A 23315-nucleotide genomic window follows, 5' to 3' on the forward strand; every position below is an offset into this window, starting at 1 on the left:
TGTTGGGACTCAATGTCTCAGCCAGGGTGAGCACTGCTTGTGGCCCTGGGCTCAGCACGGCAGGCCTGGTGCTCACGCCAGTGCAGACTTCAAGCTGGCCATGCACAGCTCCGTGTTTCTCCCAAAAATATCACTGCTGCAGCACCTGGGGGTTCCCCAGTGCTCGGCTTTTTATCCCCACTGCATGGAGGATCACATGGCAGGGCAAAGGATGGATCCCATGTGGCATCCAAGCTGCCCTGATCCAGGCTGGGCACAGCCTGATGAAAGATGAACACATCTCGCAGGGACATGGAAACCTCCCCTGAAAACCCAGTTCAGGGAGAGCCTGAGCTCTTTTGTGGCTCTAGGCAGGAAGATGCTCAGGATCTCCCAGAGAGGCTCAGCAGGCAGTAGGATTGTTCCTGCATCTCGCTCTGGAAATGCCAGGGGCTCAAGTGAGAGCTGTGGGAATGATTTAGAATGCACTGAGAGGAGCCACAGTCCTGCACGGCTCTTACATCAGGAGCAAAGAGCAGCCTGGAGGCTGGGGAAGGCTGGAGCTGTACCACTGTGTGCTCATCCCTCACCTTCATGGGGAGCTGCCCCCAGAGTTGCTAAGTATGACTTTGATGGTTCTCCCGTTGGGTGTATTTTGGAGCAGCTCTTATCTGTGGCTTTTATGGTGATCCCGTGGAAAGCAGCCACTTGCCTGCTGTGATGAACTCAAAACTAATACTAACTCCTCATTCCCTTTGGTTTTATTTGGATTTTTTAAATCTATTTGTTTGATTGGTTTGCGTGGGTTTGTTTGTTTCTGGGTTTTGTCTGTTTCGGTTTGGGTTTTTTCTTAGCTTTATTATAAGACTCAGGTGAAGTTGGCATAGCCAAACTCAAGAAAATGTACACCAGGCTTGACTTTCCAGAAATTACATTTGGCTGGGTTTAATTGAATCCTCCAGGCTCAGGATCACCAGTACATTGGCAGGTTTTGCTCTGCAACATCAGCTTGACCAGACTCTGCTTGGTGTTTCAGAAATGGAGAAGACAGTGGATATTGTGCCAAGCTTCCTTTCAAACAGCCAAAACTGAAACTGCATGAGAGAAAAAAAGAAAAAAACAGAGACTATATTCACCAATTAGAGCAGAACCAGTGTCCCACCATCTTGCCCTCCACTGTTATTCAATTTTGTACATTGAGAGGCAAAGCTGGGCCTAAAGCTTCCATCTCTCAGTTCCTGATGCCATTTGACTCCAGCCTGGACTCCCCCTGATCACACTGCCTGCTGTCCACGTGGGGCTGGGGATGCTCAGCCTGGAAAGAGGAGACCCTGGGGAGGCCTCACTGCAGCTCTGCAGAACTGCAAGGGTGCCACAAGAAAGACTGGGACAGAGTGTTGCACAGGGCCTGTGGCACCAGGACAAGGGGGGACGGCTTTCAGCTGCAGGAGGCTGATTGAAGTTGGATCTGAGGAAGCTGCTCTTTGCCACTGAGGGTGCTGAGGCACTGGCCCAGGCTGTGGATGCCCCATCCTTGGGAACAGGGCTCTGAGCACCATGGTCTGGGGGAACGTTGCTAAGCATGGAACCAAAGGCTCTCTAGCTCAATGGTCATGTCACAATCCATGTCCCATCTGGAACTGCCAGCAGCCAGCAAGCAGCACAACATAACCGCTGGCCCTGGGCTCAGCACACGCTGCACGCTGCTCCTGCTGCTCCTGTCACCCTTCTTGTTCCTGCCCAGATAGCTCATCTCTTCAGTCTCCAAAGCTGCCTAAGGCCTGGATTGTGTCATCCATCCCTGCAGGATGCTGACATTTGTCCTGAGGAAGGTACGGTGCCATTCCATGGAGGTGGATCCCCCCAGCTGCCCGGGTGTGGGCTGGAGTTCTGGGGGGATGGGGTGGGACAGGGACCCCACTTTGAGGTTTTGCTACCTCTGCAGGCTGTGGCAGGCAGAGAGGACAAGATGGAGGTGGACACACAGGCTGATAGAGAGGAGAAGATGGAAGTGGAGGGAGAAAAGACAGGAGAGGAAGAGATGGAGGTGGACACGCCAGTTGATACGGAGGAGGAGATGGAAGTGGATGGAGAACAGACTGGAGAGGAAGAGATAGAGTTGGATGTGGTTGTGGATGTGGAAGAGGAGATGGACGTGGACATGGAAGAGTACACCGAGGACATGGACATAGATGAAAAAGATGAAGAGGAGGCCATGGTCCTGGGATGAAGACCGATGCCAGCAGCAGGACAGGCATGTGGTCCCCACAGGCAGAGTGGGTTCCCTGCAGCCAGGCTGGGGCGGGGCTGGGCTGGGTGGTCTCTGCTCAGGCCCGTGGTACCCAGTGCATTGGATTCTGGTGGCCATGCCCAGCCTGTCCTGTACTTGCTCTGGGCCACACAAGCCCCATGCCAGTGCCTAGGGCCCAGCCCCCAGACCCAGCCAGCCTCAGCTCTGGCAGCTGAGTCCTGCTGTGCCAGCCTTGGGAAACACGGAAGACCTCTCTGTGCCTGACTGCAGTGACCATGGCACCTGCTTTTCTTCCTGGAGTGATGGAGATCACGGACAGAGATGGCACCCTTTTGTACATAGTTTTTAGTGTTTGTTGTTGCCCTTAGGATATAGGTTTTAGGGCGTTGTTTTGTCTTCTGTAAATACATTTCAGATATTGTTGTTAGATATGTTCTTAGGTATATACCTTCTATAAACTGTTGTTCTTACAAATATTCTTACAAATCTAAATGTGTTCTGTGTTTTCATTGCTGTTCTTCTGTAAATAAACAACCGTGATTTTTCCCACCCCAGTTCTCTTTCCATTTGCTTCAGGCACAGGCTGTTTTGGCCAAGTTGCGGTTTCCACTTGCTCCCGGTTCCCAAGGCTGGAGGTTCATGGGAGAGCTGGCACAGCCACCCCAGGAGTGGTTGTCCCACTCAGAGGGTGCCGCTGACAGAGGTCACTGTCTCCTTGCAGTCTCTCTGGACACACTGGGTAGCTGCAGGGGCAAATCCCAGCGTGCCCTGTCCCATGGGATCCCATGTTGGGACTCAGTGTCCCAGCCAGGGTGAGCACTGCTTGTGGCCCTGGGCTCAGCATGGCAGGCCTGGTGCTCACACCAGTGCAGACTTCAAGCTGGCCATGCACAGCTCCGTGTTTCTCCCAAAAATATCACTGCTGCAGCACTTGGGGTTTCCCCAGTGCTCGGCTTTTTATCCCCACTGCATGGAGGATCACATGGCAAGGCGAAGGATGGATCCCATGTGGCATCCAAGCTGCCCTGATCCAGGCTGGGCACAGCCTGATGAACGATTAACACATCTCGCAGGGATATGGAAACGTCCCCTGAAAACCCAGTTCAGGGAGAGCCTGAGCTCTTTTGTGGCTCTAGGCAGGAAGATGCTCAGGATCTCCCAGAGAGGCTCAGCAGGCAGTAGGATTGTTCCTGCATCTCGCTCTGGACATGCCAGTGACTCAAGTGAGAGCTGTGGGAATGATTTAGAATGCACTGAGAGGGGCCACAGTCCTGCACGGCTCTTACATCAGGAGCAAAGAGCAGCCTGGAGGCTGGGGAAGGCTGGAGCTGTACCACTGTGTGCTCATCCCTCACCTTCATGGGGAGCTGCCCCCAGAGTTGCTATGTATCACTTTGATGGTTCTCCTGTTGGGTGTATTTTGGAGCAGCTGTTATCTGTGGCTTTTTACGGTGATCCCGTGGAAAGCAGCCATTTGCCTGCTGTGATGAACTCAAAACTAATACTAATACCTCATTCCCTTTGGTTTTATTTGGATTTTTTAAATCTATTTGTTTGATTGGTTTGCGTGGGTTTGTTTGTTTCTGGGTTTTGTCTGTTTCGGTTTGAGTTTTTTGTTTGCTTTTTCATAAGACTCAGGTGAAGTTGGCAAAGCCAAAGTCAAGAGAATGTACACCAGGCTTGACTTTCCAGAAATTACTTTTGGCTGGGTTTAATGGAAACCTCCAGGCTCAGGATCACCAGTACTTTGGCAGGTTTTGCTCTGCAACATCAGCTTGCCCAGACTCTGCTCAGTGTTACACAAATGGAGAAGACAATGGATATTGTGCCAAGCTTCCTTTCAAACAGCCAAAACTGCAACTGCATGAGAGAAAAAAAGAAAAAAAACAGAGACTATATTCACCAATTAGTGCGGAACCAGTGTCCCACTCTTTTGACCTCCACTGTTATTAATTTTCTACATTGAGAGGCAAAGCTGGGCCTAAAGCTTCCATCTCTCCGTTCCTGATGCCATTTGACTCCAGCCTGGACTCCCCCTGATCACACTGCCTGCTGTCCACGTGGGGCTGGGGATGCTCAGCCTGGAAAGAGGAGAGCCTGGGGAGGCCTCAGTGCAGCTCTGCAGCACTGCAAGGGTGCCACAAGAAAGACTGGGACAGAGTGTTGCACAGGGCCTGTGGCACCAGGACAAGGGGGGACGGCTTTCAGCTGCAGGAGGCTGATTGAAGCTGGATCTGAGGAAGCTGCTCTTTGCCACTGAGGGTGCTGAGGCACTGGCACAGGCTGTGGATGCCCCATCCTTGGGAACAGGGCTCTGAGCACCATGGTCTGGGGGAACGTTGCTAAGCATGGAACCAAAGGCTCTCTAGCTCAATGGTCATGTCACAATCCATGTCCCATCTGGAACTGCCAGCAGCCAGCAAGCAGCACAACACAACCGTTGGCCCTGGGCTCAGCACACGCTGCACGCTGCTCCTGCTGCTCCTGTCACCCTTCTTGTTCCTGCCCCCGAGACCTCATCTCATCAGTCTCAAAAGCTGCCTAAGGCTTGGATTGTGTCATCCATCCCTGCAGGATGCTGACATTTGTCCTGAGGAAGGTAGAATGCCATTCCATGGAGGTGGATCCCCCCAGCTGCCCGGGTGTGGGCTGGAGTTCTGGGGGGATGGGGTGGGACAGGGACCCCACTCTGAGGTCTTGCTATCTCTGCAGGCTGTGGCAGGCAGAGAGGACAAGATGGAGGTGGACACACAAACTGATAGAGAGGAGGAGATGGAAGTGGAGGGAGAAAAGACTGGAGAGGAAGAGATGGAGGTGGATGTGGATGTGGAAGAGGAAATGGATGTGGAAATGGAAGAGTACATCGAGGACATGGATGTTGATGAAAAAGATGAAGAGGAGGCCATGGTCCTGGGATGAAGACCAATGCCAGCAGCAGGACAGGCATGTGGTCCCCACAATGCAGAGAGGGTTCCCTGCAGCCAGGCTGGGGCGGGGCTGGGCTGGGTGGTCTCTGCTCAGGCCCGTGGTACCCAGTGCATTGGATTCTGGTGGCCATGCCCAGCCTGTCCTGTGCTTGCTTTGGGCCACACAAGCCCCATGCCAGTGCCTGGGGCCCAGCCCCCAGACCCAGCCAGCCTCAGCTCTGGCAGCAGAGTCCTGCTGTGCCAGCCTGGGGACACACGGAAGAGCCCTCTGTGCCTGACTGCAGTGACCATGGCACCTGCTTTTCTTCCTGGAGTGATGGAGATCCCGAACAGAGATGGCACCCTTTTGTACATAGTTTTTAGAGTTTGTTGTTGCATTTAGGATATAGGTTTTAGGGCTTTGTTTTTTCTTCTGTAAATATATTTCAAATACTGTTGTTAGATATGTTCTTAGGTATATACATTCTATAAACTGTTGTTATTAGAAATATTCTTACAAATCGAAATGTGTTCTATTTTCATTGCTGTTCTTCTGTAAATAAACAACCGTGATTTTTCCCCACCCCAGTTCTCTTTCCATTTGCTTCCGGCACAGGCAGTATTGGCCAAGTTGTGGTTTCCACTTGCTCCAGGTTCCCAGGGCTGGAGGTTCATGGGGGAGCTGGCACAGCCACCCCAGGAGTGGTTGTCCCACTCAGAGGGTCCCGCTGACAGAGGTCACTGTCTCCTTGCTGTCTCTCTGGACACACTGGGGAGCTGCAGGGGAGAATCCCAGCGTGCCCTGTCCCACGGGATCCCATGTTGGGACTCAATGTCCCAGCCAGGGTGAGCACTGCTTGTGGCCCTGGGCTCAGCATGGCAGGCCTGGTTCTCACACCCGTGCAGACTTCAAGCTGGCCATGCACAGCTCCGTGTTTCTCCCAAAAATTTCACTGCTGCAGCACCTGGGGTTCCCCAGTGCTGGGCTTTTTATCCCCACTGCATGGAGGATCACATGGCAGGGCAAAGGATGGATCCCATGTGGCATCCAAGCTGCCCTGATCCAGGCTGGGCACAGCCTGATGAAAGATGAACACATCTCGCAGGGACATGGAAACCTCCCCTGAAAACCCAGTTCAGGGAGAGCCTGAGCTCTTTTGTGGCTCTAGGCAGGAAGATGCTCAAGATCTCCCAGAGTTGCTCAGCAGGCAGTAGGATTGTGCCTGCATCTCGCTCTGGAGATGCCAGTGGCTCAAGTGAGAGCTGTGGGAATGATTTAGAATGCACTGAGAGGGGCCACAGTCCTGCACGGCTCTTACATCAGGAGCAAAGAGCAGCCTGCAGGGTGGGGAAGGCTGGAGCTGTACCACTGTGTGCTCATCCCTCACCTTCATGGGGAGCTGCCCCCAGAGTTGCTAAGTATGACTTTGATGGTTCTCCCGTTGGGTGTATTTTGGAGCAGCTGTTATCTGTGGCTTTTTATGGTGATCCCGTGGAAAGCAGCCACTTGCCTGCTGTGATGAACTCAAAACTAATTCTAACTCCTCATTCCCTTTGGTTTTATTTGGATTTTTTAAATCTATTTGTTTGATTGCTTTGCGTGGGTTTGTTTGTTTCTGGGTTTTGTTGGTTTCGGTTTGAGTTTTCTGTTTGCTTTTTCATAAGACTCAGGTGAAGTTGGCAAAGCCAAAGTCAAGAAAATGTACACTGTTGCCTTCATGGAAGACAACGGCGACCTGGTTGTAAGGAACAGCATGGCAGCCCAGTCTCCCCTGGGCCACTCGGGCTAACGACACACGCAGGACACCAATGTGGTGGATGGTCGAAATCCTTTATTATCTTATCTCATTTGTTTAAATAGTCTTGGGGGACTCTGCTACGTCAGGGGGGTTGGCATGGTCTCTAGGGTTAGTCAGGAGTGGAAAACTACTGGATTAGGTGTGGTTACATTCTTTGGGGTAATGGATAACATGTTGCAGGGTGAGAGGGGGATGGGGGTCTTTCTTTCCGTCACATCCCGAAATCTTCCGTTCGCCTGTCCCTATCTACTACATCTCCCCCCTCCTTTTCATAAGTAACATGAGGTAGTCGTAGATATAGGCACTGGAGTGAGGTACAAACTTGTAACTTGGTAAGGAAAAAAGGGTTTTTGGTAAACCTGAGTAATTCTCGCAAGGTGAGTTTTGAAGGCTTTTGCAGCTGACTGTCTTCGCAGTTTTTGGTTTACAGCATTTGTTGCTGGCCCACGAACAGAATGTTTGCCCGTTCTAGACGGGCCTGAACAAACGAGACTAGCTTGTTCAGCAGGCATGGTCCTATGGTAACAGCTAAAAGCAGTATTGCCAGTGGACCTACCAGGGCGGAAATTAAAGTGGTGAGCCAAGGTGATTGATTGAACCAGGATTCGAACCAGCTCTGCTGGGTTTCCCTGCCTCTCTCTGAGCCAGTCTATCTCGGAGTTTTGCCATGGAGTCTTTAACGACTCCCGTATGATCTGCATAAAAGCAGCATTCCTCTTTCAAAGCTGCACACAGTCCTCCTTGTTGCATGAACAAGAGGTCTAGTCCTCGCCTATTCTGTAAAACTACTTCTGAAGGCGAAGAGACTGATTTCTTTAGATAGGAGATGGATTTCTCGATCCTCTGCAGGTCTTCATCGATGGTCATTTGCAGCTGAGAGAGTCCGTGCTGTTGGGTTGCGATGGCTGAGACACCCGTGGCTGTGCCAGCTGCTCCCAGGCCGAGCAGCATTGCGATAGTTATACCTGTGATTATTTCTCTTTTGTGGAGTCTGTCAGGTTCTTTGAAAAGGTGGTACACTTCTTCATCTGAGTGGTACAGGACCCTAGGAACAATCAGAACTTGGACACAGAAGTCAATAGAGTCATTAAATTTGGCAAGGAACACACAAGGACTCACTCCGGATCGCTGGCAAACCCACATCCCAGATGCGGATGGGACCACCCACTTACTGGTCTTTCTGTGGGCTTGACAACTTTAGTGCAGAAGTTGCCTTTCTGTTTTGCTAAGGCTGCATTGCCAAAATATTTGCCCTGTCTTGTGATTTGACTCAGGGTGATTCTTCTGCGGGGAGTGTCCCATCTGCACTGGTGGGGGGCACTGGCTGTGGAGTAACTGAAGGGGGTGTCTAAAGCAATGCCTTCGTAGAAAGGGGGTTTAACATCATAACAAAGCCAACAGGAGTTAGTCAGGTTCGGTTTGGTTTCGTTTAGGGTTAGAAAGGTAGCTTCTAGCATACGAAAAATTGGGTTTGGATCGGACTCGGCTGTGCAGCTTATCTGGAATACATCTGCATGGCCAGCTGGGGTGTCGGTGACTTTTGGGGGCAAGGTTTTGGAGTGGGTTGTGTTTTTCCCTTTGAGCACATTCCTGATAACTTTATTGGGTCCTACTGGTCGAGGTGCTGGTGGTTGGAGTTTGATAATTCGTACATTCACCCACCTTCTCGGTCCTCTGAGGACCACTGTCCACGTTCTACCCGTGGTCCAACTAGGGTGGTCTGGCTGTAGAACGGTCATGTTATAACTTACACATCCCCGATATCTAGGCTGTGCATTGTGATCTCCGCAGCCAAAGGGTGCCCAGGTGAACTGTAAGAATTTGTCGGGCTCCTGTGGTTGCCACCCATCTCCCCATGGTCTGGCATCTGTAACAATGGTTTCGCAGCCCCAATATCCACAATGTCCCCACCCCGGGTAGTCACAGTACCTTTTCCCTGGATTGGACGCTGGGCACCAGTAGGCTATGTACATGAGTACGATACGTGGGTTTATGGGCCGTTGTTTTGGTTGTCCTGGAAACAGATCGGCTATGTGGAACACGAAGGATGGGGTGTTTGCTGTGGTGACCTCTTTGAACACCTTGTCACTTGAGAGATGTTGCATCACCCACCTGAATGGCTGATGAGGGTAGTGGCCTGGGTTGGCTTGCCCCCCGGCCACAAGCCCCAACAGCAAAATCGCACAAAGACACTGTGCATGTCTGGGTCTCACCGGTGTGGGACTCTTGGGTTTTGTCTGGCAGCTTGTTGGTCCGTCATCTCCCTCTGGAACAGGGGTGTACACATCACGGGGATGGTCCACGAGCATGTCCTGCAAGTAGAAACTCACAGTTTTTCATTAGCTTCATTCTGAAGGTCAGGTTTGATTGACCTGAGTGGACAACATTTGGTTTTGCCCTCTTTTTTAACTGCCGCGTACCCTCGTCCTGTAAGCACCAGTCTCCAGCCCTGTTCCCATTCACCTAGCTCGTTTTTGATCATGACCTGCGGGCCCTCCTCTAGTGTCTGGGTGGCCCAGTGCTTTTGGATGGGACTGTTTGTCTCATCTCCCCTAGGAAATTGGTTCAGTGCTAGCAATGCGGTTGCCAGCATACGCGTTTGGTCTTTTGAGGGAATGGAATTAGCATGCAGGGGTATTGAAAAGAAACAGTCTTTGATGTCCAGCACTGCGCATGGCTGCCCTTCGGGGATGGCTGAGTTCGTGGGCAGCAGTGTTTGAACTGGACCCATGGGCTGGATTGTCTTGTTCACCTCCCTCAGGTCGTGGATGAGACGATAACCTTCTCCAGATCTCTTGGGGATTACAAACACGGGGGTGTTCCACGGGCTGGTGGAGGGATCTATGTGACCCTTTTGCAGCTCGAGGTCGACCAGTTCCAGCAAGGCTGCCATTCGAGGCTTTGACAGGGGCCACTGCTCGACCCATATGGGGTCTGGTGATTTCCAAGTCAGTTTGATTGTCAGCAGTGGGTGTACGGCAGTGGCCCTTATTATAAATTTGTAATCCTGACTCCTAACATAGCAAGGACGTCCCTTCCTATCAGGGGTGGAGAGTTTTGCAAAATGTAGGGGTGGATTGCTACTGTTTGTTCTGGTCCCTTTTTTGTATGAAGCGTTATGGCTACTAATTGGGTGCTTTTCCAAGCTCGGGACGGCCCTCCCACTCCGTTCACTGGGGGGACTTCTTTGCATTGCCAGTGTCGGGGCCACAGCGCTTGGGGAAAAATCGAGCAGTCTGCTCCTGTGTCTGCCCAAAACTGAAGCCCTATGACATGGGGGTCCTGACTGCCATAAAGGCGGCACGTCCCCCATAGCACCAGGGGCTCCTTCCCTATTTTCATGGCCAGGGCCACCCAGGGGTCCCGTTCTGGGGCGTCCCCTGCTGACCCTGCGGCACAGGCGCTGCTTGCGGCGGTAGTGGGTACGAAGGTACCGCAGGCTGTGTTGCGAAATTCGCTGGTGAGGGTACGAAGCTGGCTGTCTCCTGTGGGGGTATGGGGTATAAGGGCGCCCCGCCCCACTGGGGGTTGGCAGAGATGGGCCGCCTTGCATTCGCGGCGGGAGGAGGCTGAGTGCGGCCCGCACGCCCCCTCCCTCTCCCGTTTCCCTGGGGCTGGGACCTGCATTCCTTAGCGAGGTGCCCCTTCCTCCCGCAGCTCCAACAGGCTCCTCTCGGGCGTGTTTGGGGTGGAGGCGCCGCGGTGGGCTGCTGTGCCGGCTGGGGACAGCTCACCGTGATGTGACCTGCCTCACCACACTTGAAACACGTCATGGCACTGGTCAGGGTGTGGACGGCTGCCTGAATGGGTGTCAGGTGTTCTTCCCTCACTACATGTCTGATCATGTCAGCCAGGCTGGCTCCGGCTGGCAGGGAACGTAAGATATCTTTGGTGACAGAGTTGCACTGCTGGCGCAAGCAGTCAGCTACCACGGGGCCCTTTGCCTCTGCTGGCAGGGTAGAGGAGTCTATTGCTGCCTGCAGGCGATCTACGAACTGCGTGAAGCTTTCGCTCTCTGCCTGCCTCACGATGGACCATGGCGACGGCTTGGCTACGACCCGGGAGGCTGCACGAATAGCCTCCCTAGCAGCCTGAGTGTTTGCCCTGACCTCCTCAGCCCGCATCTGCGTGGCTTGTTGCTGAGGCGTGATCATATCATCGTGCTTTCCCATAAGCCTGGATAAAGTCGATCTGTGTAGTGGCTGCCTCGCGCCAGGTGCTTGGGCTAATAGCTTTGTACAATTATCCTCCCATTCTTGTCTAAACACAATCATTCCCGCACCATCAAGTATCATGCGACCTATGCGCTCGATATCAAAGGGAAGCAGGTCGTCATTACTAAAAAGACCATCAATTAATGTGGAGACCATGGCCGAATTGATTCCTTTTTCTGCAATGGCTTTGACAATTGACTGTACATCTTTTGGGTTTACCGGGGCATATACCCTCTGCTGGTTCCCTTCCGGGCCGGTGATCCTCACTGGGAAGGCTTGTACGGTGGCCGCTGGGGACCACTCGGCACAGGCTATTTTTATTTCTCCCCAGTCGGTAAACTGGGCTGGTTCGTATTGTGGCTGCTTTTCGGTGCGGCTTAAAGCTTTACTTGGTTTTGTTTTAAATTGCATTGGCTCTATTCTCTTCGTCTCAGAGTCCCAGCCGGCTCCCGTCAGCTCTTCCGAGCTGCCGGAGCTGCTGCTGGACTCCGAGTCGGAAGTCGAATGCCAGCGCACTTCCGGGGCTCGGTGCCGTTTTGTGCGGCTCCGACCCCGCTCCTCCCCCCGGGGGTGGCGCCGCTGCCGCCCCCCGGGCTCGCCCTGCCTCCTGCGGGGGGGGTTTCTCCCTTATATGGTAGCGGCGTCAGGCGCGGCTGCCAATTGGCTCCGAGCCCTCTGCCGCTCTCCTCCTCTTTCTCCCGCACACGCGCATTAGCAAAACTCCGCGCCTCTGGGCTCTTCGCGCCGAGACTGCCCACGCCCCGCCCCTCCCCTTGGCTGCCGGCGCCATTTTCAAAGGGGTACGGAGGTGGCGTGGGCAGCATCTCCTCCCGAGCCGTGGCTTCCGCGGCTCTGGCTTCCCCCGCCAGTCCCCGCCGACAGAGCTCTGCGCGCTGCTGCACCTCCGGTACCGGGTCATTGACCGGCGGCGGCGGGGCGGATGGGGAAGCCGCGGATTTTTGGGAGGTTTCCGCGGGGGGTCCCGGGCACCGGCCCGGGGAGGGGGGCGACGCGCCGGGCCCCCCCGGATCCCCGCTCCCGGGCGGGTCACCCTCAGGGGTAGTTTGTGTTGCCGCTCCTACCCCTAGCTTGGGTGTAACCAATAAACACGTACGCGCTGCGCTCCATGTCTCTTGCTCTTCTATTGCTCTGCGCAGGGCTTTCTCTACTTTTCCCCACGCCTTAAGGCATTTGCCGCTGCCTGAGGATTTTGTGTCCTCGGCCAGCATGGCTGTGCATTTTTCCCATATCTCCGGATGCAAAACATCCACAGGGCGTTCAATTGCCCCAAGCTCAAGCAGCCTTGCTATAGCAAGATAAAAGTCTTTGAGCTTACACTCAATTCCCCATTGCTTATGAACCTCACTTACGACCCTGGCGATGGCGTCCATGACGATCGTGGGTCCAGGGACGTCTCCCTTGCCGAGAACACAGTCTCACCGGTCTGGCCGCTGCTCTTGTCCAGGCGACACACGCTGCCCGAGCGAATTATTCCCGGGCTTCGGCACCAGTTATGTTGCCTTCAGGGGAAGGCAAGGCGACCTGGTTTCAAGGAACAGCACGGCAGCCCAGTCTCCCCTGGGCCACTCGGGCCAACGACACATGCAGGCACCAGTGTGGTGGACGGTCGAAAGCGTTTATTATCTTATCTCATGGGTTTAAATAGTCTTGGGGGACTCTGCTACGTCAGGGGGGGTTGGTAGGGTCTCTAGGGTTAGTCAGGAGTGGAAAACTACTGGGTTAGGTGTGGTTACATTCTTTGGGGTAATGGATAACATGTTGCAGGGTGAGAGGGGGAAGGGGTCTTTCTTTCCGTCACATCCCGAAATCTTCCGTTCGCCTGTCCCTATCTACTACACACTGCAGCACCAAGGAATTCCTTGTGGCACTCTGAGGCTTCATGGAACCAAGAGGCCACTGTGACCCTGCAGTTCCTTGTGGAACCCTGCAGAGCTTTGTGACAGAGCAGGACCTCGTGTCATGATGGGGCCATGGTGACACTACAGGGCCCCATGGAACTGAGGGGGCAGTGGTGCTCCTGAGGGACTCCTGGAATGAAGGAAACATGTTTGACACCATGGTGGCTCTTGGGACCAAGAGGCCATTGTGACACTGTGGGAGCAAGGAGAGCATTGCTGCCTGCCAGACCTCATGGAACCAAGGATCCACTGTGACACTGCAGGGCCTTGGGGGACCACAGTGACATTGTGACACTGCAGGGCCCAAGAATCCAAGGGACTTTGTGACACCAAGGGGTCCCATGGAACCAAAGGGACACTGTGACACTGGGAGGCCTCATGGAATCATGGAGACCATTGGGACACTCTGGGGCTGCATGGAACCATTGTGACACCAAGTTGGCTGGGAGTGTGGATCTGCTGGAGGGTAGGAGGGCTCTGCACAGGGCCCTGCACAGGCTGGATCCAGGGCCCAAACCCAACAAGGTGAGGTTTAACAAGTCCAAGTGCAGGGTCCTGCACTTTGGCCACAACAACCCCTGCAGTGCTACAGGCTGGGGACAGAGGGGCTGGACAGCAGCCAGGCAGAAAGGGACCTGCAGGGACTGATGGACAGCAGGCTGGACATGAGCCAGCAGTGTGCCCAGGTGGCCAAGAAGGCCAATGGCTCCTGGCCTGGATCAGGAATGGTGTGGCCAGCAGGAGCAGGGCAGTGATTCTTCCCCTGTGCTTGGCACTGGTTAGGTAGCACCTCGAGTGCTGTGTCCAGTTCTGGGCCCCCAATTTAGGAAGTACATGGAGGGGCTGGAGCATGTCCAGAGATGGACAACAAGGCTGGTGAGGTGTCTGGAGCCCAAGTCCTGTGAGGAGTGGCTGAGGGAGCTGGGGTTGTTTATCCTGGAGAAGAGGAGGCTCAGGAGAGACAAGATAGTATCAGGGCAGAGCTTGGACTTGATGACCTCCAAGGACTTTTCAAACCTTGCTGATTCTGGAATTCTCTGAAACCACCCTTGGAGCAGTTGCAGGAGGAGCCCTGGGCCTCCTCTTCAGAAGCTGCAGCAGCCCAGGTCCCTCAGCTTCTCCTCACAGCCCCAAAGCCCATCCTGTCAGTCCTGCAGAGCCTCTGCAGCTCCTCCTCACTGCCCAGAACAGGGAGCTCCACAGCCAGACACAGCAGCCCAGATGTGCCCCCCTGGCCTGGGGTGCCTCTGGCAAGGGAGCAGCGCCAGGCACTGCAGGAGCCTGCAGACAATTCCTGCAGCACTTGTGGGATGATCCTGCTCCCCAAGGGACGTTCCCATGGTGCCAAGTCAGGAACTGCAATGGGGAGTGGGGCCAGAGAGGAAAGGGCAAACAGGGATGGGCTGTGTGCAGGGGAGGGAACAGGGGTGGGCAAGAGGAAGAAATCTGTATCAGGAAGAGTAAAGAAAGCAAAGGTGAAGCCAAGGAAATGCTCAGGGCAGTTTGGGGGTGGCTGCCAGGCAGCCTTGGCTCTGAGCAGCAGGGTCTGCAGTGGGACAGGAAACTCCCAGCTAATGGGAACAAACTTTCTGGCTGACTGCAGAGGCCAGGACAAAGCTGAGTGGTTTCCCTGGTGTCCCCCAGCCCTTCCTGGCCCCAGGGGCTGATGGCATTTGTGCTGCCTCAGGTTCATGTCCCCACAGCACCAGCCATGCTGTTTGCCCCCAGCCTGCCCACGGCCAGCCTGGGGCTGCTCACGGGGGTTTTCTGTGCTGAGCATTGGCCTGGCCGTGTTCTTGAGAGAGCCTGGGCAAGGAGCCTGGAGCCCCCAGGCCCTGGCCTGAGGCGTCAGCGCTGCCCCAGCAGTGCCCATGGCCTGTCCCTGCTGCAGCCCCGGCACTGCCACCCCCAGGACTGTGCCCGGCCCCGAGAGCACTCAGGCCCTGCAGCAACACCAGGGCCACCAGGGCAGCGGGGCAGGGCCACGGGAGCAGCCCTGGCAGCACCAAGTGCTGCTGCTCCTGGGCACAGCTGCTGTGCCAGCCCTGATCTGCCCCAGCTCTGCACACAGACATTGCTGCTGCAACTCCAGAGAAGGCAACAAAAGGGCATCTCTGCAGAAAACTCTGCTGGGAGATCCTTTAGTTCCTTTAAGGCCACCGAGAGTGCAGCCCCTCATTGACACAGTCTGTGGCCACAGGGAAGGTGGAGAGAAACAAAATGAGAAATGGCACAAAGAATGACATTTTTTGTGGACACTTTGAAAAAAGTTAAACAAAGAAAAAGAACCTCCACAATTAAACCAATAAGAAGTACCTAAGTTGACTTTTATTACATGTGATTGGAAAAAAATTTCAGCAGTTTAATGTCCCTGAAACCATACAGTCATCAGTCTCTTCACTGCAGCCTTGAGTTCCTGGTTCCTCAGGCTGTAGATGAGGGGGTTCAGGGCTGGAGGCACCACCGAGTACAGAACTGACAGGGCCAGATGCAGGGATGGGGAGGAGATAGAGGGGGGCTTCAGGTAGGCACATGTGCCAGTGCTGACGAACAGGGAGACCACGGCCAGGTGAGGGAGGCAGGTGGAAAAGGCTTTGTGCTGTCCCTGCTCAGAGGGGATCCTCAGCACAGCCCTGAAGATCTGCACATACGAGAAAATAATGAACACGAAACATCCAAGTCCTAAGCACACACTAATAGCAAGAAGCCCAAGTTCCCTGAGGTAGGATTTGGAGCAGGAGAGCTTGAGGATCTCTGGGATTTCACAGAAGAACTGACCCAGGGCATTGCCATGGCACAGGGGCAGGGAAAATGTATTGGCTGTGTGCAGCAGTGAATAGAGAAAGGCACTGGCCCAGGCAGCTGCTGCCATGTGGGCACAAGCTCTGCTGCCCAGGAGGGTCCCGTAGTGCAGGGGTTTGCAGATGGACACGTAGCGGTCATAGCACATGATGGTCAGCAGGAAATACCCTGCTCCAAGGAAGAAGAAAACCAGAAAAACCTGAGCAGCACATCCTGAGTAGGAGATGTTCCTGGTGTCCCAGAGGGAATTGTGCATGGCTTTGGGGACAGTGGTGCAGATGGAGCCCAGGTTGCTGAGGGCCAGGTTGAGCAGGAAGAAGAACATGGGCGTGTGCAGGTGGTGGCCGCAGGCTACGGCGCTGATGATGAGGCCGTTGCCCAGGAGGGCAGCCAGGGAGATGCCCAGGAAGAGGCAGAAGTGCAGGAGCTGCAGCTGCCGCGTGTCTGCCAGTGCCAGCAGGAGGAAGTGGCTGATGGAGCTGCTGTTGGACATTTGCTGTGGCTGCACATGGGCACCTGTTCATGGAGAAAGGACAGGGACAAGTCAGGAGAGGCTGCTTGGATCCAAACCTGGGCCATTCCCTGCAGCCTGTCATGCTGGGACTCACCCACCCTTGTTCCTGCTCTGGGAAAACCTTCACCCAGGTCCCTGCCTGAGCTCCAGTTGTGCTGGCTGAGTGTGCCAGGAGCAGCCAGGGCAGTGTGTGGGGGCTCTCGAGGAGCCATCCCTGCCCTGCTGCCCTGGGTTTGTGGCCATGTGGCACAGGGACAAGGCTGGATATTCAGGATTTGTCAGGGGAATCACTCCTAATGCAGAAAAGCTTGGTACCATCTGCACTACCAAGTCTGGAGGACATGGACAGCAAGGAAAATATGTAGGGAATTTTTTTCCTACCCACACACCATTGCTGGCTCCCTGAGGCCAGAAATCCCCATCATTCCTGCTGCACTCAGAGTTTGCCAATGAGAGATGTGAGAGGCAAAGGATTCCCTGTGGCTGAGGGCAAGTGAGGGGCTGGATGGGTTTGTTCCCCCAGCACTGCTCTGTTCAGCCCCCTCTGCTTCCCTGAGCATCTCCCTGGGCCTGGACATCCCCTCCTGAGAGGTGCCTTGTCCCTGCCAGCGCTCACAGAGCCCATCCCACCCTGTGTGCCCTCGGCCCGGCCCTACAGAAACCTGCCTGTGTGCAGGGCCCTGGCTGGGGCAGGCTCTGTGTGCAGCTGGGCAAGGGCAGCTCAGGAGAGCCCTGCTGGGCCCTGCAGAGGTGATGCTGCTGCTGCCCAGGGCTGAGGAGTGGCTGAAGGCCCTTTGGGAGGCTCCCAGCAGAGACACTGACCAGCCAAAGTCACAGTTCTGGAGTCTCTGTAAATGTTCAAACATTCCTTTGATGATCCTGTGTGTCCCTTTCAACCCAGAATGTTCTGTCACTCAGGGATTACAATTCCTGTTCTGCTTCTCTCATCCCCCTGTTGTCTATCATCAAAAGAGAAAAGAAGAATTCTGGCAGTAGTGTTAGAGAAGTAAAGTAAAAACCAGACCTTTACCAGAAGATTCCAAATGTCGCAGTGGGGATGAGGAACAATCAAACTCTGATTTAAACAATTTATTAAGGTTGATTAATTAGGATATTTAATGGGAACATCCAATAGGAGATTCAGTTGCTCCAGTAACACACCCCTGGCTCAACCAATTGGAGTAGGTCCAAGGATTTGTTTGCCCAGTTTTAGTTATGACTGTTCACATTGTGGTCAAAAACCAAAATGTTCTTCTTTTAGTTCCACTTCCTGATAATAAGACTATGTAGTATTTAAAAAATGTATTTAGACAGTCAGCTTATTGTTCTAAAATCTAGGAGAAAGGAAAGGAAACATACTATAGTAATTTAAGGATTATTATTATCTTAAATATATAATAGTAGTTAGCGTTAATTAAGAGTTTAATAGAGTTAGGTAAAAATTATAGTTTTATATCTATTTCATAGTAATTTACAGAACTATGAATATATGAAAAATATATGAAAAGCAAAAATCTTTTTGTTACCACCCCGACTTTCCCATCCTTCTCCAAGTAGGAAATTGAAAACACTCTCAGGAAAGCTCCTGACCTTTACAGCAATCTCAGCCTTACCTTCTTTGGGAAGTGTCCTCCGGAGCTGTGCCCAGGCTGGTCTGGAGCTGGAGCAGCCCTGCCCCAGCCAGCCCCTCTCAGCAGCAGCACCTGCCCTGCTCAGGGTGGCTCCTTTCCCCCACAGCTCCTGGCCAGCGCTGGGAGCAGCTCCAGGGCCGGCTGAGAGCTGTCTCTGGCAGGCAGCAGAGTCCCTGGCCCAGCACAGCGCCCTGGGCTGCAGGACCCTGCTCTGCAGGACAGCCCTGGGCACCCCTGGCTGCTCTGCACAGGAGATGAGCAGAGAATGCACTCACAGGGACTGTGGGCATTGGCATGTTCCAGCTTTAGGAGATCTCTCCAGGAGCTGCAGCTGCATTGTCCTGCAGCCAGAGGTTCCTGTGCCAAGGGCTGGCAGTGATTCTGCCCCAGGCACTTCTCAGCCCCTTCCCAGCCCTGACTGATTGAAGCTCTCTGTGCCTCTGTGCTGTGCCTGGGCTGGCTGCAGGCAGTGCCCCAGCCCTGCTGGGCTGGGAGAAGAGCTGCTCAGCAAGAGAAATGTGCTTTTGAAGCTCTGCTTGGTTACCAGGATCACCCTCTGTGCCAGGAGCCCGGCCCAGCTCAGCTGCACAGACAAAGCACAAGGACTTTAATGACCCTCTGGGGCTTTGTGCTCAGGCCCTGAACATCAGGCCCTGAGAGGGAGCTGCAGAAAGCTCTCCAGAACTCCAAGTCAGAATCTAACTCCAAAGTTTCTCGGACTTTTAATGGGTCCCACTGAGGGACACGACTGAGAAAGTGTCCCCAGGCCCCAGGCAGAGCAGAGAACTGGAGGCACTGATGGCAGGTGGGGACAAAGAGAAGCCAAGCCTTGGTGCCCTGGGGCACAGCAGGGTCTGTACCACCAAGGGCTGTGAGGAGACACCTTGTCCTGAGGCCCTGGGGCCTCCTGGCACAGCCCCAGCCAGGCTGGGCACTGTCAGCCCCTGGTCCTGCCCTCAGCATCCCCCCCTAGCCCACATCCCAGTGGCCTCAAGGATCTGCTGGAAGGAGTCCCTGGGGAGCCTTGGTCAGGAATGGCCCTGGGGGCTCCTTCATGCTTCCAGGGACTGCAGGTTTTTCAAAGGACTTTGGCTTTTGCTTTTGCCTTGGAGTCTCTGAGAGGTTTCTGCAATCATGGCCTCCAATTATCTGCTGTATTTAGTCCCTGGAGAGGCTTTGTCAGTAACAACGCTCATTAATGCTTCACGGTACTTCAGTTGTTTTAAGGTTCTTGGTGTTTCCCTTTTGATACAGACTCTGTGAAAGGTTTGTGCAATCATGGCCCCAATTATCTGCTTTAACGAGTCCCTTGAGAGCTTTGTACTGACACTCAGTGGGGCTCATGAATACTTTGAGATACTCAAGGTGTTTAAGGTACTTTGGATTTTTCTTCCCATACTGATTGTATCTGAGAGTTTTTTGTGCCATTCTGGCCTCCATGTCTCTCGTCCAAAGAGTCCATGAGGAGCCTGTGCTGGGGATGGACCTCAGTGGGTCCCATTAATGCTTTGGAACACTTTGGGTGTTTCCTCTTTAGTTTGACTCCTGGAAAGGTTTGTGCAATCTTCTCTCAGGTCCTGAGATTCCAGAGCTAACCTCCAAATGCACCACAGGGTTCATTAGGATCAAGGAAGTCGTGACAAACCATGACTCTGCCTTGATTTCCCTCTTGTCTGGGGAAGTTCATCAGGAAGTTTCTGTAGTGGTTTAGTTTCCCAGTTTGAAATTTCTTGGCCAATGCATCAATCAGTGTGGTGGTTTCAGTGCTGGCTAATTACCAGTGCACTCACTAGAATATACTTATTCATTTCCTGCTGTGAGATAGGATTAGCAGAAAGGCAAAGTAGGCTCAAAACTTTAAAGGGGTAAAAAGAAAAGTTTAACAAAAACTAAAAGAGAGCATGATAAAGATCAGAACAAACTTTGAGAACACTCCCCCTCTCCATTCAACCTGACAATGTAAAGAGACAAAACCTAAAATTTTCAGTGAGTTTTCCTCCTCTAGAATAGTCTTTCTTTAATTCACTTAGCAAGAGAAGCTCCTCTTCTTAATGTTATGGAGACTTCTCCACAAGAAAACAGTTATTTCATGGCTTTTCATTTCCGTGAATAACAGCTGACTGGAAAAATCTGCTGTTGTGAAGTCCCTCCCATTTTTTCACAGCTTTTCCACAACTGTGTTTATGGGCCATGTCAGCTTATGGGGTATTAGTTTCAAGATGAGCTGTTTAAGAGCAAAGGTTCTCTTCATCTCTTTCTGAAATCATCTTCATCTCTGGGAACAGAGATCTTCTCTCCCTGAGGGCACAAGGTCTCATCACTCTTCTCTCTTTCTCTTTCAAACTTCTCATGGGATCACAGCTACTGCAACATTTCTTTACTTTAGCATGGAGGCCTTTGCTGAAACAAGTCATCTCCCCATACTTTTCAATGCATTATAGGGAAAAAGAGAGTCTGATGTATCCATGACATCCTTCTCCACAGCTTCAGCAGAGGATTTCAGCCCCAAGATCAAGGCATCTCCTCATCCCTCCCATCTGGGTCTCAACTTCCTCTTCCCTGACCTCGGTGTGTCCATGCTGCTCCTCTGTGTGCCTGCCCTGTGTCCTTTTCTCTCACGGGAAGGAGGATGGCAGCACTGGCAGAGTCAATATCTGCCCGGGGCTGCAAATGGTTCCGTGAGCCCATCTGGGCTCAGTGGCCAATTCTAATTTTGGCCATGGTTCCTGGACATGAAAACCCCTTCTTTTCCATAGGAATGAAGGAACAGAGTGCCACTGCTTTAGGGGCAGATGAGAGGTGACCACCAGAGGCAAAGGCCAGCCAGACCTGCCAGATTCTGTTCTTAGAGATACCCTTACAAATAGGAAATTTTTTAGGAAGGATACGAATTTTGGCAGTGGGCATCTGAAAAGACAGACGGTTCTTTTCCATACGAAGGAAAGCACTGAGCCCCAGTACTCCAGGAGCTGATGAGAGGCAGCCCTTGGCATTCCAAGATCAGCCAGACCTGTCAGGTGGCCCCTGGGAGGCCAAGCCAGCCAGACCTGTTCCATGTTCCCTCACTTCCATGGGGCCCCACAGTGTCCCAATGGTCCCTTGATTCCAGGAGGCCCTGAGGTGTCACAATGCCCCCTTGGTGACACCAGGCCCTGAAGGGTCGGAATGGTCTCCATGGTTCCATCAGGCCCCACAGAGTCATAATGGTCTCTGGGTCCATGAAGCCCCACGGTGTCACCATGGCCCCTTGGTTCCATGGGCTCCAGTGGTGCCACAATGATCCCCTTGGTTCCATGAGGTGCCCACAGTGTCACAGTGATCTCCATGGGAAGGAAAGAACCGAGCCCCAGTGTGGCAGGGGCAGCCACCAGAGGCCAAGGCCAGCCAGACTTGACAGTACTGGCAGATTTTGCCTGGCAGCAACCCTTGGATATAGGGAATTTTAGAGGTGGGATCCCAGTTTCAGATAGGGACACCTGGAGGACGACAGTTTTTTCCATAGGAAGGTAAGCACAGAGCCCAAGTGTTTCAAAGGCAGAAGAAGAAAGGGGTGGCTCCTGGGAAGCTCAGCCAAACAGACCTGTTCTTCCTGGCATCATTTGTCATGGAGGAATCCTTGGATAGATGGAATTTGGGAGGAGGAATCTCAATTTTGATGACAGTCACCTTGAGATAAAGGACAGTTATTTCCACTGGAGGGAAAGCACCAAGCCCCAGTGTTTCAAAAGCAGATGAGAGGCAGCTCCCAGGAGGCCAAGGGCAGCCAGACCTGTCTGTCCTGGCAGCTTTCGTTTGGTAGCAATCCTTGGATGTACAGAGTTTTGGAGGAGGAATACCAATTTTGGCCATGGCCCCTGGAGGAGAAGGAGAGTTCTCTCCCATAGGAAGGAAAGCCCAGAGCCCCAGTGCTTCAGGGCAGGTGAGAAGCAGCCCTCGACATGCCAAGGTGGTCAGGTAGTCCCCAGGAGGCCCAGCCAGCCAGACCTGGTCCGTGTTCCCTTGGTTTGGTGGTGATGCCTTGAGAGGCTGCCTAGAACAGAGCTAGGCAGTGTTAAAGGAATAAAGCAGGTATTTATTAAAAGGCCTTCAAGGGATACATCTTGGGCAGTACAAGAGCCTGGCCCTGGCTCCATCCTAGATGGAGTCCAGGTCACGAGTTTTCACTGGGACAAACAGGGGGATTTGGTCTGGCAGGATGTGTAAAACAATCTCCTGTGATATCTACTTGTTCTCACACAGAGCACTTGGCTGCAGGGACACATTCCCATCGTTCCTGCCCAGGTTTCAGGATTCAAACACTGCTGTCCTTCCCAGGAGCTGTTCCTTCAGCTGCCTCGGGAGGGCCGTTTGGCCTCTGGAGCCACACTCTGGCTCCATTATTAGCACTGCTGGATCCAAACCCTTTATCTCCACCAACAGCAGTGATTTGAGGTGGATCTCCTTTTTTCCCAATTGTTTTAAACACTGACAACATCAATAATTGTGCTACCCTGTCATGGGGTTGAATAATCCAATCTTGTTCACTATCCTTTAACCAAATTACTTCATTTTCCCCTTGATAATCTGCATCAGTTCCTCCTCCCATGGCATGAGCACTTTGCAAGGCCAAGCTCCAGTGAGCAGTTACCAAACCAAAGTGTCCTGGAGGAATCTGGATTCCTGTTCCTGCATTGTTAATTCTCATTTGCTTCTGATTTATCCTGACTAATTCCAGTGCATGAAGGTCCAGCCCTGCAGCCTCTGGGCTGGCCCTGCCAGGGCCATCACACCCAGAACAATTTCCCAGGCAGTCCCAGTCTCACTGTCCAGGGCTGTATTTGCACACTGGGAGCAGCCGTGCACAGCCAGGGGGTTTCCATTTCCACAGGGGCCATTGTTAAGGGCATGGAGAACATCTGGAGATGGGTTCTCCATGGGGACAGGTTCCCAGCTCCTCATTATTTAACTGCTCTTTTAAAAACCCCTTCTCTGACTCCTCCTCCTCTTTATCCTCTTCATCTTCCTCCTTCTTGTTCCCATCTTCGTCCTCATCCTCGTCCTCATCCTCGTCCTCGTCCTCGTCCTCGTCCTTGTCCTCGTCCTCGTCCTCGTCCTCGTCCTCCTGCTCCTCCTCCTCCTCCTCCTCCTCCTCGTCCTCCTTGTCATCCTAGTCCTCCCCCTCCTCTTCCTCCTTGTCCTGCTCATCCTTATCCTCTTCCTCCTCCTCATTTTCCTCCACAGCCTCATTCTTATCCTCTTCCTCCTCCTATTCCTCCTCCTCCTCCTTGTCCTCCTCGTCTTCCTTGTCCTCCTCATCCTTG

At 53.2% G+C, this 23315-nt stretch overlaps 2 protein-coding genes across 2 annotated transcripts in view; both read right to left on the reverse strand.

The window, feature by feature from the left end:
• Positions 1 to 23315, reverse strand: part of LOC144247624 (uncharacterized) — a 1666419-nt gene that overhangs the window by 1340346 nt on the left and 302758 nt on the right. The window lies entirely within an intron of this gene.
• LOC116184719 (olfactory receptor 14C36-like) lies at positions 15431 to 16416 on the reverse strand. Its single transcript, XM_077788896.1, has one exon. The coding sequence runs from the start codon at positions 16361 to 16363 to the stop codon at positions 15431 to 15433; it is 933 nt and encodes a 310-aa protein (XP_077645022.1). The 5' UTR covers positions 16364 to 16416.

The sequence above is a fragment of the Lonchura striata genome, chromosome 29 (genome assembly GCF_046129695.1).
Source record: "Lonchura striata isolate bLonStr1 chromosome 29, bLonStr1.mat, whole genome shotgun sequence".
Taxonomy (NCBI): Eukaryota; Metazoa; Chordata; class Aves; order Passeriformes; family Estrildidae; genus Lonchura; species Lonchura striata.